Source organism: Ursus americanus, chromosome X (assembly GCF_024610735.1).
Source record: "Ursus americanus isolate L20-20 chromosome X, mUrsAme1.1.p, whole genome shotgun sequence".
In the NCBI taxonomy this organism is placed as follows: Eukaryota; Metazoa; Chordata; class Mammalia; order Carnivora; family Ursidae; genus Ursus; species Ursus americanus.
Genome location: NC_142164.1, coordinates 49,740,560 through 49,759,324, shown reverse-complemented (window position 1 = coordinate 49,759,324; position 18,765 = coordinate 49,740,560). Strand labels below are relative to the sequence as shown.

Here is an 18,765-nt window from a genome sequence, read left to right as displayed (position 1 = left end):
TTATATTCCCAAAGGATAGAAAGGAAAGAAGTAATTGCTTGAAGAATTGTATAATCTGCTTACTTAAACACGGGTGGACAGGTACATATTTGGATGGTGGCATGGTAGTTGAGAATTTGACATTTCTCACTCTGATTTTACATTACAGGCGATCATGAAGCTTACCATTGTGCATAAAGATTTTCTTTAACTAAGTATGAATATTAAAGAGGAAATACATAGAGATAGTCCTATGGTGAATTAACCTCTCTTAAAATGGCTTCAGTTCTGATATGAATATTCCCCCTTCTTTTTTTCCCCTAGGCAGTAAAATTTGATTGGGGTGTGCTGAAGACATAGTACAAAAATTTAGAAGTATAGGTACCTGAGGGAATCAATGGATTAAAATTAGAAAGAGAACTATACATATAATAGTGTATTTGTCCCAGCTGGTCCAGAGGAGGATGATCTAACTTAACAGCATTTTGTTGATGGTGTTTGAAGACAATTTCATGAGATCCTGAGACCAAATAATTCTCACTTATTTAGAACTCATAATGAATTCTTATCAGTGGGATGACCACATTTTTCTTAGTAAAAAGGGTTGTGAGCAAGCTTGACCAAGTTGATGCTCATCGTTCAGCTTCTGTTGTAAGAAATAAATGTATAGGATGTGGCAGAAAGATTAATTTCAATTCTTAACTGGTGACTTTAAAAAATCTTCCTAATTACAATTTTTTTTTTAAAGATTTTATTTATTTATTCGACAGAGATAGAGACAGCCAGCGAGAGAGGGAACACAAGCAGGGGGAGTGGGAGAGGAAGAAGCAGGCTCCTAGCGGAGGAGCCTGATGTGGGGCTTGATCCCAGAACGCTGGGATCACGCCCTGAGCCGAAGGCAGACGTTTAACCGCTGTGCCACCCAGGCGCCCCTCTAATTACAATTTTTAATTAGAATTTCAACATATTTATAATATAATAACTGCCCTTCATGCTGATCATATGTTATTGCAAGATCTTGAATTACCTTCTCAGTCATGGAAGATTACTAAATTATTACTTTATTTACTTTACTGTAATATTGCTTTATTACTTTAGTATTGCTGTACTCTAATTCTTCGAATAGTGGTGCCTATTTTGTTGTATGGTGGCTTTTATTAACCACTGTATTTTATTAACTAGGATACACCATTTTAAGTGCTTCTCAACATTAGAAGTAGAAAACCACATGCAAAAAACAACTGTTGGAATTTTTGAGAAATGGACATATATTAACAGAATCCATTAATCCAATTTTATCTAGAATATTTATAAAGATGTCCTTTATCCAATGTAACTGAGCTCTAGACTCAGCTGTTTCATTTTATTTCATTAATATTAAATGTGACGTTTTTCCTATTTTTAAAAATTTATTTTAAAAATATGATTCATTCTAAAATTTTGAAAAAACCTGAAAGGGTTTATGACTTTGCTCTATCTTTTCTCATGTTTGAGCACTATGGTAATGATGTCTGATCCAAATCTGTCTTTGGGACCTTGCTAGTCATCTTTAAAAACAAATAGACACCCCCATCCAAATCTTCATTTTTGATCGTTAAAAGAGCTTTTTTTTCCTTTTGTAAAGAATGTATGTGGTTATATATTTAAACCTGCTAATTCTTTTTGATTAGTTGTAATTAATAAAACAAATGGGTATCATTCAATGATTAATTTATTTGATCTATGAATTTCTCTTATCTGACAGGTATTCTTTTTTTTTCCTTTTGGTTTTAATAGAACATTCAAATAAAAACTTTGGCAGATGATGTGGTAAGGTGGTCTTAGTAGCATGTTGTTATGTTACTTATGCATGTTGCCTTTTTTACTATAGTGGGCGGACATTAAAGCATTGATGTATGTAAGATATAAAATATCTAGATGTTTACAAAGCACAGTAAAATGGAAATTTGTCAAGAGAGTGACTTTTCTTTTTTTGGATATTAAAGAATTACGTGAGAGCTCAATAAAATTTTGATATTATCCTGCTGTATACCTTAATCTAATTTTTTTGGTCTGTATATAAATCTAACTCTGGAAAATACAGATTTTTTCTTTTTTGATAGCCAAGTAAACTGTGAGTAAGTAAAAGATTAGTATCAATATTGGGGGAAATTAAAGTAGAAAAGAAGCTAAGTTTATTATGTTAGATATATGCTATTAAATTTAAAATTCTTAAATATTTTGAGCTGAGGCTATCATAGTAAAACTTATTAAAAGTTATGGGCTTAACATTTAAGTGTACCCTTTTATAGCTAAACTTTTAAAATACAGTATTTTAAGCAGTGTCAGTTTTTTCTTTGTGAAGTTACAAATAATGTAAAATATTAGTGATTCAAAAGGTAAAATTATATAGCTTAACTTCATTTTCTTATCAAGATATAGCTGAAAGCAAAAGCCCATTTTCTAGATAGAAATGAAGGGCATAGTGGAAGATCAAATATATATGTAAATAATGCTACTCAATAAAAAGCTAGCACTGCAAAAGTGACATGAAGGGACAGGAACAGAGATACATTGATTTAATGGTCGATTGCATATTTAAATGCTTTTATGTCCACCATATTTTTTAGCAAAATTTTTGACCATTGAATATGTACTCAAGCTTATTTGGGATTACTTAATATTTTTTCTTGAGTTGTTTGAAAATATAATACATATCTAAACCAACTTAATTTTCCTCAAAGAGTTAAAAGAAAATTGGAATATAGTTCAGGATAATTTGAAGAAATGAATCTTAATGTGAACACTGGGATTGGAACCAGGGACTTCACAAATTTAGCGAGTCACTTTTTCTGTGAAATGAAAGTTGGTCTAGATGTTTTTTCAGATTTCTTCCCAGCTCTAAAACACTATGATTTATATGATCTCTTTTTAAGAAACCATGTACTAAAATCATTTTTGTAATCCTAAATAAGCTGCATAAACTGCTCATATTTCAAAGTTTAGCTTTTAAAAAAACTGTTCTTTGAATCAAAATGAAAAGCATGTTCTTTAAATGGGGGGAGTCAACAGAAAATTATGTAAGTTGCTGTAATTACTTCTGTGATGCTGTTTGTATTGTTGAAATAATTTATAAGGACTCAGTAACATGGCAGTGAAGATTACTGTCCTCACATCTAACACATGTGCTTGTTTAACATGAGTTGATGGTATGCATGTGCTTTCTAACAGAAACCAGAATAAAACTGAGTTGCATTCAGTTTTATGGACATTACTAATTTTTGAGGTCTAATGTTTTCGGGTTTATAAAACAGATTGGGCTGTTTACATGTACCTGGAGTCATTAATACACTCTATGTGAAATAGCAAGCTAATTATTAGAGATTGTGCTTAATTATTAGAGATTGTACATGGGATCAAAGTTTCAGAGTCAATATCCATAAAACATCAAGTTCTTTATAATAGTATGTAGGAATAAGATATTTCTATGTATGTTAACATTGCCATTAAATGGAAAAGGTGATGTCTTGTTATTCCCAGTTTTTAGGGGAAAAAAGTAAGGGAAATAATAGTAACAGCAATAATAATAATAAATAGCAGCTAAGTGCACTAAACATATCAATTTATTTAAATCTCAGAATAACTCTGTGGTATAGGTAATATCATTATTTACTTAACATTTATTAACTTGTATTTTAAAGACTTTATTTATTTATTTTAGGGAAAGAGAGAGAGAATCTCAAGCAGACTCCCCACTGAGCATGGGGCCCTATGTGGGGCTTGATCTCATAACCCCTATGTGATGACTGAGCTGAAATCGAGATGGACACTTACCTGAAAGAGCCACCCAGACGCCCCTTGTTATCTGTATTTTAGAGATTAGGAAACAGAGCACACGTAATTTGCACAGGATTCCTCAGCTAGGAAAGGGTAGATTCAAACCCAGGCAGTCTGGCTTCAGAGTGTATGTTCTTAACCATTATACTCAGCCTCTATGCTGACAAAGTATACTTGTCACAATTTTTGGCACTTTGAAGAGAGAAACATTACTATAGTTTCCCTCTTAGAATTGAATATTAGTGCTCTTTTTATTTCCTTTCTTTATTTCTTGTAGTTCAAGAGTTGCCACCAAAGCTACATCTCCCTTAAACAACCACGTGACTTTGACGCAGGACTTTTTTTTTTTTTTTACCTACTTACTGTGTAAAACAGAAATAAGGGACTAGGTTTACTTTAGAGGAATACTTTTCACACCTCAGACTTCTGAGACTGGAGAACTACTACAAGTTTTCAAAATTGTACAATCTCTAACTGGAGCTTGTTGCTTAAGAGTTTGTCAAAAGACAGTAATGATATACATTACACTAAATGCTATTTTGATGTTTCAGTAGTTCATATTTGTGATTCTGGGTTTCTGTCTTAGAGTTTCTTATTTTTTTCTTTGTAGCGTGACCGAATTACAAATTTTAGAAAATCTACTGTCAAAAAAGAAAAACCTCTTATTCAACATCCTATTGATTCTCAAGTTGCAATGAGCGAGTTTCCAGCAGCTCAGCCATTATATGATGAACGATCTTTGAATTTGTCAGAAAAGGAAGTACTGGATCTGTTTGAGAAAATGATGGTAAGTTAGACCCCTGCTTTTGTTGTAATTCTAAAATTCGTGTGTCCAAAGTGGCATGGGGTTTTAAGTAGTTACATTTGTATGGACTGTGTTTATATCATGTAAGAGAGAGACCAGAAACCTGTTGATAAAACAGAACTATTTTCAGAAGTATCTGTTTTTTGAACTAAAACATCTTAACCTATTACTTCTACAGTGAGATCCAGAAAGCAGGGGCTCTCTTATTTATTTGTGTTCCCTAGTATTTTATAGTCTCTGGCATATTGAATCAGTTTTTTAATTAACTAATTTGCGTTTCCGTTTCTGTGAAGTAAAACAGGCCAAATTTCACTTTGCTGAAAACAACACAAGGTATCTTGTTGGGTATATGAAATAGAGTTGGGAAGACAGAGGGTAAAAAACCAAAAATGAAAAAACAAAAAACATAGAGGAGAAACAATGCCTGGGAAGAGAAGGAAGATGGCAGTGGAGTAGGAGGACCCTAGGCTCAATTCATCCCATGAACACAAGTAGATAACTATCAAATCATTCTAAATACTTCAGAAATTGACCTGAAGACTGACAGAACAAACTCTACAAATAAAGGGAGAGAAGAGGCCACATCAAAGAAGGTAGGAAGTGCAGAGATGTGGTTTAGGGGAAAAATGGATCAAAGTTACTGAGGAGGGGAGGGAGCTCTGGTCTAGAGAAGGGCTAGAGAGAGACTGAGAGAGAGAAAGAGAAGCACATGGGGGGATGTACATGGAGAATGTTTCCCAAAAGCCTTTGGCTTTGGAAAACAAGAGGGGCTGAATTTCATGAGTTCTTGCAAGCAGTAGGGATTGAAGCCTGGAGTTTTGAAGGTCAGCAAGCTTGGCTGGGATAGAGCCCTGAGGATACCACCCTGCTCCTGGAGAGAAGGCAGGTAAACATCCCAAGGACATGGCATGGAAACAGCGATCTGAAAAGCACCTGGAAAGCATGGGGATTATTTGCTATCCTCTGAGCTTGCCCCTGAGAAGCAGCATTCACTGAGACACCTCTCTGGGAAAAAGGAGCTGGCTGGAGCCATTCCCCTCCCCCCCCACATAACACCATAAAAAGTGAGCCAACTGCTGAAAGCAACACAGTACCAACACTGGCTGTATAATTTACTTACACCAAGCCCCACCCCTCTGTGCTCCATTGGAGCTGCCCTTCTCAGGCTTGCTTCAGGACCAGCATGGTGGGCCTAACCTCCAGAACACCAGCATAAACCTCTGACCTCACCACATCTCCTGACCAGAGAGTTTTGCAGGGCCTCAGTTCCAGTGGAGGTGGTGAAAAGACTCATTTCATAAGCAGACCAGAGCCGACCAGAGCAGACCAGAGCACACCTGGTTAAACTCGACACATTCAGGCCAGGGACGAAACACTGGCCACAGCAGACAAGGAGAATACCATGTACAGAATACTGGCCTGAAGGATAGAGCAGCCCCAAAACAACAGCAGAGTACATGTAGCACATACCAGAGACACTCCCTGAAGCTCCAGGCCTTGGACACTACGTGACCTCTTCTTCATAAGGCCATTACTTGCAGGAGCAGGAGACATAACTGGATTTTCTAACACAGAGAAGAAGACAGAGACTTAGAGAAAATGCAAAGATGAAGGAATTTATCCCAAATGAAAGAACAAGATGAGGCCTTGGCTACAAATCTAAGTGAAACAGATATAAGTTACATGCCTGATGGAGAATTTAATGCAATGATCATAAGTATACTCACTGGGATTGAGAAAAGAGTAGAAGACATCGGTGACAGCCTTACCACAGAGATAAAACATCTTAATTGACCTAGCAGTAGCATTTGATACAGTTGATCATACTCTCCAGTTTGAAATGCTTCCTCCCTCCCATACTCCCAAAATTGATTTGGTTTTCCTCCTGCTTCTTTGGTGGCTTCTTTTCAATCTTCTTTACAGATTCCTTTTCATGTTCTCAACCTTTAAAGTAGAGGCCCAGGGATCAGTGCTTGGACATCTTTTCCTCTTTCTACCTTCTTTGGTAATTACAACCAGTACTATGCTTTTAAATCCCATTTGTGTGCTCACAGTTCTCAGATTTGCCTCCAGCCTAGTCCTAATGTCTGATCTCTAGACTCATATATCAGACTTCAAAATCAACATCTCACCTTGGATAATCGGTAGAGTTCTCCGAAGTAATATATTCAAAATGGAACTGCTGATATTCTCCTCCAAACCTGCTCCTCTCAGTGTCTTCCCCTTCTCAGCTGATGGTATATCTGTCTGTCCAGTTACTCAGGCTAAAGTCTTTGGAACTGTCTTTTAACTATTTTTTTCTTACCTTTAATTCATTTTGTAACTCATTAACTCTTCATTCAAAGTAAGGTACTTGGAATAGCTGACCATTTCTTATCACCTTCACTGGTCCCATACAAGCTGAAATCTTACCTGGGCTGCCACAATAGTGGTGGGACTGTAGGACTACTACAACTCTTTTTTTTTTTTTAATATTTTATTTATTTATTTGACAGAGAGAGAGAGAGCCAGTGAGAGAGTCAACACAAGCAGGGGGAGCGGGAGAGGAAGAAGCAGGCTCCCAGCAGAGGAGCCTGATGTGGGTTTTGATCTCAGGACCCTGGGATCACGCCCTGAGCCAAAGGCAGATGCTCAACGACTGAGCCACCCAGGCACCCGGGACTACTACAACTCTTAATTGGTCTCCATGTTTCACCATGACCCTCTACAGTATATTTTCAATACAAAAATATTATCCATTTAAATCCTGAACAATATCATATCAGTTAGCTTCTCAAATCTCTCCCATGGCTCCCATTTCACTTGGTGTACAAATGCCGGTACACTTATAATAGCCTATAAGGCCCTGTGTGATCTGATCCCCACCTTACCTCTTTGATATCTTCCTATGCTACTCTCCCCATTTGCTCACTCTGTTTCAGACATGCACCTGCCTGTTTCATAATTGTAGCCCTCGGCAAAAGTGATTCTTGGTGATTTCTAAATTTTTCAATTTGTGTACAGTGTTTTAAAACTTTTTATAACATTTCTGTTTTGTTTGAATATTCTAATTTTTAATGAGTATTACCACTTTCCTCTTTAAATGTGTGTTTTTATTTATTTTTCTTTATTTTTTTTTAAATGCGTGTTTTTAAAAAAATTTACTCATGGATTCATAAATGTGATTTAAACTTAGAGCCACGTTTTCTCTATTGGGAATTTTTCTTTCCATGGGAATTTCCGAATAAGAAGTTGGATAAATACGATTTGATCAAAAGGAACGAAAGGATCAGTAAATATTTTTTAAGGATTATCTCTTCTTTGGGAGGAGTCTGCTTGTACATTGAACATTATGTATTTTCTGTTATCTTTAGTTTGACCATAATTAATTTACAGCAAAGAAGTTATTTTATGAATTATCATAGCTTTCATTTACTGTGTCCTTACTGGCCTGGCATGTAACTAAATAGATTATATGTATTATTTCAGTAGATCCTTATGAAAATGCCACAAAGTAGGCGACAATTTTACTCCATTTTTAGATGAGGAAATTGAATCTAAGAGAGAGTCTGAACAAATTGGTTTTGTAACTTGCCTAAGCTAGTAAGTGGCTGAGCTGGAACATAAATTTAGGCACATAAAAATGTAAAAAAAATGGCATTTTTGTAGCATCTATCTTTTTTAAAAAATATTTTATTTATTTATTTGAGAGAGAGAGAGAGAAAGCACAAGCAGGAGGAATGGCAAAGGGAGAGGGAGAAGCAGGCTCCCTGCTGAGCAGGGAGCCCAACACAGGGCTTTATCCCAGGACCCCAGGATCATGACCTGAGCTGAAGGCAGATGCTTAATCAACTGAGCCACCCAGGTGTCCCTTGTAACATCTATCTTTAATAATGTTTCATTTAAGCTAAATATAATATTAACACGTTTTCTTTGCACACATACTCAGTGGAAGTAGAAGGCAACTCAGAAGTATATTGGTTAGTAGGCAAAGCCAGTTTGGGATGGATTATTTCCTACTGATGATGGAAAGTTGTCTGTAACTTCCTTTTACAAAGCATCAGTTGAAAAGAAAAAGGTGGAAAATTTATAATGGAAAACTGTTAAAATGCCATTATCTAAATTGATTGGGAGAAGACACTTAAGTGGTTTTGTTTCTAAAAGACAAATAGATTTCCCAGCATGAAGTTTCTTGTATTTCACTCTTTGTAGGTGTCCTTCCTTGTAAAAATAAGGTAATAGATGTTCTTGTCCTACTTGATGGCCATTATGGTACTCTTGTTTTTCTTGATTCTCACCTTTTATTGTCCTATTTCTGTTGATTGGCTTTTTTACACTTTAGTGAACTACAAATAAACATTTAGGCCATTTGACCTAAACACTCAATATGTGTTTTAGGATACATACCGAGGTGTAAAAAATTCTAAACAGTTGTACAAAATAGCACAACATTATACACAGTAATCATGCATGAGATGCTTGACAAGAAATAAGTTACCTTGAAACTGCTAATAAAATTTATTATTTGGAATTTCTGGGTAGTGATGTATTTTGGTAAGACTTTTGGTGAAAAGCTTAAATAATGAAAGGCAATATTCAAGTATAATCCTATCTTACTCTGATAATTGAAACTCTTGTTATGCTTGAGGATCATATCTAAACAGCAGTTCTCATTGTACAGGCTTGTAAACGTAGATAATAGGGGATATTGGGTTAAATCTGAAATTACTATAGGACATAATTTTTTAAATATTAACTCTGATTACTATAACTCTTATTTCATTACTAATAGCTTGTTTTAAAAATCACTTGATTCTTTATTGCTAAGTAAAATCATGCAACAAGTTCAGTTAGCTGAAAGGTCTGAGTGGTTAGATTTTACTTTACTAGTGTATTCATAAATTACTAACGTTCCATTGATTTTGACATCTCTTTTATCCATTGGTATGTCACTTTTCATATTGTAGATATTCAGTGAAACAATTGTAGATGGATCGTTTGCATAATGGTATCAATGGCTATCACTGACAGATTTTAAACTCCAAATCTGAAAGTTTTAGATGATGATTTTATGAAGCACATGCTCTTTATTAGCAGCATGTCTTCATTAGTTTGTAAGACTGAATTTTGTACTTAGAGTATAATCACTGAGTATTAATTGAAAATTAGGAAGCATTTCTGTTAAAACTTTCAAGAATGAAAAAGACTTGTTTTTATATGATTTTTATAATTAGCCGCAGGAGTAAATTATACTTGCTCTTTAAGATTCTCGTTCCCCTCCTCTGCCCAGAATCATGTTTTCAAATGTTTCACAAGTGGGTAAAGGTAGTAGGACCAAAACAACAATTATGCTACTATATTTTTTTTTCCTGCTAACTGTTAAAGATGACTGAGTTATGGTAGTATTACATATCATCTTTAACCTGAAATTCAAATTTGAATGAGATTCATATTTGTAACCTTTCCCATGTTAATCAGAAGCATTTTTTATCACTTCTAATTAGATTTGTAAAATATCTCTTCCTTTCCACTCTAACAATAAGTACACTAATACTGGTGTAATTGAATAATTATTCAGTATTCTAAGTTTCATGGCCTTTGAGCTTACATAGCCTTTGAGTTTCATGGCCTTTGAGAATAACTGAACTGGTTTTTGCACACTGAGTATACTTTTTAAGGACTATTAAATATTTAGTAGTGGTAACTTGTTTTTATAGAAACTGAATTAATGCAGTTAGAACAAAGAGAGGTATGTCTGGACACTTGTGTTTCCTTTTGAGTATTATTTCTCTTTTGTAATAGACATATAGAGACTTCTTGGAAACTCAGGTTGGAATTTGATTTTTATTAGCTATCAGAAGGATCTATTGAGTGGAAGTCCAGCTTACATTGGTGATATTGGATTCATATAGTTATGTTCTAACATAGGTAATTAAATTGTTTTGTCATATGCAAAAGATGAGACTAGTGATGATTTTTGATTAATTTGTAGGCACACTTCATTTCAGCCTCATTTTAATATGATTCCACATGCAAATTTGTTTTGTAGTTTGTTTCTATTCAGCAATTTATATGAATATAGTTTGCATTTTTGACATATTTTAATGATATAGTTATATGCAATAAAAACTAAATTATCTCACATTCTGTCTGCTAGGACTGCCATAAATAATCCCAAAACTTTTTAGTTTTTGTTTTCTCACTTTTGGCCTTCATCAATTTAGAGGGAATAAGTAACTTTGGTCCCCAGGTGTGGTACTTTAACCCAAGTGTACTTGTTCTCCCCTGACTCTCTCCTGGGTTTCTTTATTATCCAACATTAGTCTTTTAGGAGTTGGTTAGCTTAGATGAGAATCTTTTACTACTGTCAGCATTAGTAATTTGAATTAATAGTAAATTACCATAAGATAAAGGTAAACTAAATCTTAAAATCTATAATAAGCCATGGAAATAGTTTTCAGAAATGATTAGATCCTTAGAAATTGTCTGGATCACATAATTTCCATTGGTTACACTTACATTTCCATTGTCCGTACTGTACATTATTAGACTGAGAGAACACCAGCATCATTTCTAGATAATATATTTTATTTTCTTACATAGATTCTAAGAAAAGCTTGTAAAGGAGGAGTAAAACTTACCCAGTAAATAGGTCTAAAAGGTAACTAAGGGGTGCCTAGGTGGCTCAGTCAGTTAAGAGTCCAACTCTTGATTTTGGATCAAGGTCATGAATGATCTCAGGCTCGTGAGATTGAGCCCTGCATTGAGCTCCGCACTCAGCACAGAGTTTGCTTGAGATTCTCTCTCCCCTTCCCTCTGTCCCTCCCCCACTCTTTGTTTATAAATAAATAAAATCTTTTTTTAAAAAGGTAACTAAATCCGGGTCACTTTAAAATTTCCTTACGAAATATAATTTTCATCAGGGTTCACAACTGAGAGAATAGTAGGGTAGGAATCCCAGGAAGACAAATTAAAGGAATTAGGTTTTGCAAATTTACCTGATTGTAGCTGGTAAACTTCACAATTTACTGCCTCTGTTCTTGGTTTGTACATAGAAATGTTTTCCTAAATATATTTTTTTGTTTGAAAGTTTCCACTAGTATTTATTGCCATGAATATATTTCCACAGCGATTTTTTTGAAAGATACTTTTTTATTTGAGAGAAAGTGAACAAGAAAGAGAGCATGAGTGGGGGGAGGGACAGAGGGAGAGGGAGAAGCCGACTCCCAGCTGAGCAGGAAGCCTGATGTGGGGCTTGATCCCAGGACCCTGGGATCATGACCTGAGCTGAAGGCAGATGCTTAACTGACTGAGCCACCCAGGCGCCCCCACAACCATTTTTTTTATACGTGCAGTGTTCAGGTTGCTACATGCTAGAGGTACAAAGATGAATGCAGTACCTCCACTGCCTTTGTAGAACTCAGAGTTTGGTCAGGGAGAAAAGAAAGTAAAAAAATGGTTTCAATAGTAGTAGGACACCTGTGAATAGGCTACTGTGGGCACTTAACCCAGTGAAGGAGCTCAGGGAGGAAACAGGGAAGACCTGAATGTACTATGAAACCTCATGTCATTTATGAATTTTCAGTATTTTTGGGCATTAAAGCATTCTCAGAGCTTGAACAATTTAGTTTATCAAGGTCCAGTGCCTTCTGTATGCCTAGGTACTGTTCTGAGCTCTGAGGAAAAAAGAGCAGAGAACTCAAGGAAATCTCCTGCTGTCAAGAAGCTTATGTTCTGATAGGGGTGATACAGCAGGACATAACGTGTAATTGTTAAAAAGAAAATGGAGAGGTTTATTTGACAACTCTCTGCTGAATGCCATGTACTTTGTTAGGTCCAGGGGAACATAAAGATGACAAATACACTATCCCAGCCTCTAGGATTTTATTTTGTATGGCTCAAAAGTTTAAGAATAGTTTGAAAAAAAAGTTTTAACCTTGTATTTTTAAATTGCTGAGAAAAATCAAAAGAAGACTGTTTTGGGGCACATGAAAATTATATAAAATTCAGTGTTTATAAATATTTTTGAATGCAGCCATAGCCATTTGTTTATATATCATTCGTGGCTCCTTTTGTGTTACAACTGCAGAGTTGAATAGTTGTGATAAAGACCCTGTGACCCACAGAGCCTAAAACATTTACTGTCTGGCCCTTTATAGAGAACATTTGTCAACCTCTGCAGTAGTGTACTAGTCTCTAAACTTCTTGATTTACTATACTTCTCGAAAAAATACGTATGTTTGGGCACGTAACCCCAATGTATTTTATTTACAAATTTTATATGTATATGTATGTACTAATACTATGTCTATTGTAAAATACAGACATAATAAGGCAAGAGAAAAACATCAGTAAGGTTTTAAAATGATTTAAAATTTTATTTATTAATGGTACAAAAGCCTTTGCTGTTATGATTAACTTTTTGATGAGATCACTGTCAATGTATCATTATTTTTTATGTCTTATTTTTAAAAAGGCAGTAATTAGAAGGTTTAGTTCCAAGTTCATTTCATTTGGTTATTTGGTTTAATGTCGGTTGTAGTTGAAACATAAATCTGACAGAAATATGTAGGTCCAAGTGGAACAAGAACATTGTTAGCAACACTTATTAAATCATAGTATTAGCTTTTCTCAGTCCAATCTATGAATCAGGCAAAGGTTTTCTGCTGAGCCATGGCTAGTAAATTTCCATCTTCCTGATGACAGTCAGTTGTTCTTGTAACTAATTTGGAGTGTTGCATTTTTATAATTTTAAATAAATGGATCAGAATACGCTTTAAAAAATGGGCTTCAGCTAGTTTCATAAGGGTCATAGACTCTGAATTTTTACTTCCACATCCATGATGTAGAGACCTTCACCTCTATGTTTGGTCTACTCATGTCTGCTGTAGACATTGCATCTAATGCCAGGAAGAAAGAGAAAGAGGTGAGTCATGGAATGGTAAAGGAAACTGAAGTTGGGTTTGCCAATGTGTTTCTTTTTTTAATGAAGTTTATTTGAAAAGTAGTTACTTTCTTACTAATCGTTAAACTTTCAAGGGATTACTAGTGTTTTTGTAAATGAGAAATGCTTGTCATGCTAAATTTCAGCAGTTTCTAAATATTTTGTCAAGGTACCCAGAAATATATTTGAGGTACAATATATTTTCATGCTCACTTCCTATCTCAAGATATTATAAATACTCTCTGCATTCTTGACTCTGTAGCACTTTGTGTACTTTGGTTTCCATTTTCTTTCTTGCAATGGCTTAAATTTTACATTTGGGGTAACTTTATTCAGGAATCCTTCCCACTTACAGTTTTTTCATAAGACATCTTTTTTTTTTTTTAAGTAAATCATTTATATTGGTAATATGTTTTTTTTTTTCCATTAGTGACTCAAAGAAGTTTCTGTATTTCATTATTGAAATAATCTGGCAAATAATATAAGCTGAGGGGCGCCTGGGTGGCACAGTGGTTAAGCGTCTGCCTTCGGCTCAGGGTGTGATCCCGGCTTTCTGGGATCGAGCCCCACATCAGGCTCTTCCGCTATGAGCCTGCTTCTTCCTCTCCCACTCCCCCTGCTTGTGTTCCCTCTCTCGCTGGCTGTCTCTATCTCTGTCAAATAAATAAATAAAATCTTAAAAAAAAATATATAAGCTGAGTTGTTTAGAAAAACTGTTTTCATTCAACTTTGTGATAAATCTCCCATGCTGAGTTATTTTTCTACTTGTTTTAGTAAATCTTAAACAATGATTTCTATGGGTCTTCTGACAGTATTTGCTGACAAAGGAATGAATGTGTTTTAGTTTAATGCCATGTTGTTTAGCATGTATTTCAGCAGCTTCTACCAAGAGTTTCCCCAATGTCACTGGACCTTTGTCTTTTGCTATTAATGAAAGGAAAAGTTCAAAAGAAGCTTTTAAACATATGTCATTAAGTTTAGAAAACTTCACTGAAGTGCTGGATTATGTATCACATGATTTTAATTATTGCTGAGAAAATTGAAAAAGCTCTGAATTTACCCGCCTGATGATAAAGTAATATATTTAGGTATTAGAAGTTACATACCTCCAATAAGACCTGAAAGCAGAAATAGATGAAGAGTTTTTGTGCCATACTCAGTAACATTCATTCAATATCATGCTTTTTTCTTGCTTTTGGCTTTATACTATTTGCAGAGATAATGTATTTAGACAGTTTTTTTCCTTTAACTTTGTTTTCCATCTAAGCTTTTATATGTTATATGACTGCAGTCTATATAGGTAAAGTTAACTGGATCTTTTGAAAACATGAGGTAGTTATTTAATGCCAGGTAGAATTGGCCAAGTATTTAATTATGGAGCAAATTCTTGGTAATTTCATTAGAGTTTTAGAAATGTTTTATCCTTTCTAGTTCACAGAAGCTAGAGGAATTATGAAATGTATATTTAGAAAAGATTAAACGAATGCTATAAAATCAAAACTATAATCATTATTCATGCTTGGGCATATTTTTTTAGGTACTAGCGTATCATTGGTTCATTCCATTCAGGGGTACCGTTCCCCTCAACATGGAAGTTAAAGAATATTTGAATAGTTAGTACTGAGAAGCAGAAGGAAGAAGGCAAGCATTTGATGGTGAAGTCAAGTTCAGATTTTAAAAGAGCAAGTGGGAAATACAGCCTTAAACTGGGATCAAGACATGTTGCAGAAACAGAAACAGTTTGTAGGGCATACATAGAAATTTATAACAAATTTATAGAAAGAAGGAACAAGTATTCTCTCTTATAGGGAAGAAGAAATGTAAAATATAAAAGGTTGACATTTACTTCTCGTAATGCAAAATAGAAAAAATAGTGGAAGAGTTAAAAGAAAAAATGATGTTGGAATATAAGGAGAAAGTTTTCAAAATTATACTGTCACCATTTAAAAATTTATGAGGGGAGAGAGGGAAAAGGAGAGTGAGAGAGTGAGAATGGATGCATGAATATGATAATGAATAGGCAGGTGGTTCAACTTTTAGCCTCATTTGACTCTGTTCTCACATGGCTCCTCAGTAATAACTTTAAGAATATGATGTTTATTTGCTGAAGAAGTGAATTTATCTGTAATGGGAACATTGCTATGGCTTGTATGGAAGGAGAAAAGAATGGTTTCATGTTTACAAATATGGCTTTAAAAATAAAAGTGGTCAATTATTTAGACTTAAAACAACATTTTTTGAAACTACAAAATGCTGTATTCTCATGTATTGTAGAAGTTCTAACTGTTGTACTGAAAGCTTGCTTTTGTGTTTAGTGTAAGAACTAGCGAGTTTAGAAGAGTTTCATATTCAGTTATGTCATAGAATTATGAGTATTGCTCTGTTTAGTTTAATGATTGTATTATAAGGTTGGAGTTAATGATTTGGAAATATTAGCTGCATAGTTAGCAGTATGCATCCTATTTTTTTAAATTTTTAAATTTTTAAAAAATTAAAAAAAAAATTTTATGCTAGTCACCATACAGTACAACCTTAGTTTTTGATGTAGTGTGCATCTTATTTCTACAAGAATAAAATGAGTCATTGTGGTCTCTTCTGTTAATATAAATGGTACCTATTCTCAGTCAGCCTATGTGGCAAATTTATAGGCATAAAAAAATGTCAGTAGCTATAAAGCAAATTAAAATATTTAGAGAAAAAGTCCTAAATATCACATTGGTTCAACAAATATTTATTAAATGCTTAGTCATTCCAGGAATTATGGTTTTTGCTGGAAGTGCAAAGATAAAAAATAAAAAGACCCAGTTTCTGCCTTCAAGTTAGCTTAGAGTTTAGGGGAGATGGATTTATCAGATAATTTTAGTTTAAGTGCTACAATATAGGAATTAATATGGAAGAATAGAATGTAGATAGTAATTTCTAAATAAGATGTTTCAGGGGGAACTTTGAAGATAAATTGGAAGGATTAAGAGTTGACCAGATAAGGATTTGGGTGGGGTGGTGGAATGAGATGGGGTGAGGATTATTAGAGGGAGAGGGTGGTGAAGATGACAGCATTCTAGGCAGAGAGAACTGCATCGTGAACAAACTAATGGAAACGTGTAATAGCATAGTGTATGTAGGAAAACTACAAACAACCTTGCATTATTAAAATAAAGCATTCTTTGAAGGCTAGTTAATATACAGCAGGCTTAATGTGCATGATCACCCTTAAACCTGACAGCATTCTTTTGAGGTTTATAATCATATGCTTATTCTGCCTACCTCCATGATTCTACTCTGATGGCTTGATCTTAGCAGTATATGTCATTAAAAATTGAATGGAGGCTCATTACAATGTAGAAATATCACTGGAAGGAGACTGCCACAGGTGGCAGTACCGCACTCTTAGGCCTGGCTGTGAGGGGTACAGATACAGACACTCAATCTTGTTAGCATTTCCGAGTTGATTCTACTTGGGGGATGCAGATCCATTTGTGGGAGACTATAATTTAACCAGAATATTTTGAGGCTGTAGAAACCTAGGCTAGCATATGTGAGCAGTGCTTAGCGGTTTTGATGAAAACAAACACTGTGAGTCAGCAGAATGATGAGCGGTCATAAAATCAGAGGCTGAATTAATAGAGGTAAAGTATTTCAAGATGATGGAGGTGGTAGTCCTTTCCTTCCTTGCATTTATCAAACCATAGAGTATTTGAGAAAAATAAATATGGACACTAAGCCATGTCAAATGGAAATAAGTTGAAGCAGGTAGGTCTACTTTAGCCTGAAGGAGAGAATGGTGCCTTCAAATAACATTTATATGGTTCTCGAGTTTATTAATCTCTGCCTAGTCTGACTACCATCTCTCTTAGTTCACACTCTTATCACTAGTCACTTGAATTGCTTCAGTAGCCCAAATTATTGGACATAAGAGAATCTGTTCTGGCTATATATAACTATTATTTAGAGACAGTAGGTAGCTCTTGAATCAGGAGGGTTGCAGAAGCAGGCTTCAGACAATATTATAGGAATAACTTCCAGAACCACACAACTTAAATTTGATCCAATGTAGGAGCTGTTGCCGTCCGAGAACCACTTGGTCAAACTGTCGTGATGAAAAACACGCAGCTGCTGCCATTAGTTCCATAACCATATCTCCTGTGTTGCCACCCATGCCAGCAGAATGGATTGCTTACTTGTGGCCTGCTTCTTTACATAGTTCATTTCTGAATCTGCACATCCTATAAATGCATTTCGTTGGTGGAAACTAAGCCACATATCTGTACTCTAGTTATAAGGGAGTCTGACAAATGCAGTTTTTATGGATTCTTCCTTCGTTAGGTGGGACTGACACTGTGAGGATGTATTAAAATGTAGAGAGCATATTTAAATGCTGTTGAGCAGCCAAATATGACAGAAGACACAGTGGTTTCCTTGCTAGTCTCCTTGACTTCACTAAGATTTTTCTCAGCCTTTAAGACCCAAATCCTGGTAAAGACTTCTTTGATCTTTCCATCCATCCTCTGTGTTCCCAAAGTGTCATATACATGCCTCTGTTACAATTGGTTGCATATATGTTTTCCCTACTAGACCATGAATTATTTATTTTTATTTATTTAACAAATATAGCATTTATTATCAGGCATTGTTCTAAGTGCTTCATAAAAAATTCATTTAACTTGTGGGTACAAGCTTTCTTTCAATTTGCACTCCCCTTGCCAGCCTAGCATAGTCCTTGGTGCATGGTACATGTCCGGTAAATAAATGATTCCATATTTAGAAAGTAGAGAAGAAAAATTAATGACACAGTCCTGCCATTTTAACTCGCTATATTTTGTTGCACATTTAGTCTTCCAAGGTAAGACTTGGGAAAAATTAAACTTCCCTAATATGGGATGGGCTGCCTGTCTGCCTGTGAGGTGGTAGGTTTTCTGTTAGTTGAAATCAACTCCGAGCATAGATGAGCATCTGTGGACTACATTAAAAGTGCTATCCAGCCTGTGTCTCTGATTCTGCTTTGACTCAACAATGCTAGATCTAGCCAATGAGAGAGAGAGGAGAAAAGGTGTCTTCTGTCTTCAAGTCAGAAGGCTGATACTCAAATGAGAAATAAGGAAATAAAATAGGAAAGATAGGGGTAGAGACAGTGACGGAGGTGGTAAGGAGGATCCTTTGTATATATAAACAATTTATAGCTATTGACTGTGAACAAAGCATAGGAGTCACTGCAATGCATGCAAATACAGATCAAGAGATTCTT

At 35.1% G+C, this 18,765-nt stretch overlaps 1 protein-coding gene across 3 annotated transcripts in view; it reads left to right on the top strand.

Annotated features, from left to right (window-relative positions):
• DIAPH2 (diaphanous related formin 2) overlaps positions 1-18,765 on the top strand; it is a 988,957-nt gene that overhangs the window by 58,543 nt on the left and 911,649 nt on the right. For 2 of the 3 annotated variants that reach the window (XM_087859797.1, XM_087859796.1), the window contains exons 2-3: positions 1,756-1,788; positions 4,406-4,582. In XM_087859797.1, coding sequence (XP_087715923.1) covers positions 1,756-1,788; positions 4,406-4,582 — 210 coding nt within the window. The remainder of the gene's footprint in view (positions 1-1,755; positions 1,789-4,405; positions 4,583-18,765) is intronic. The other variant, XM_087859798.1, reaches the window with a different exon arrangement.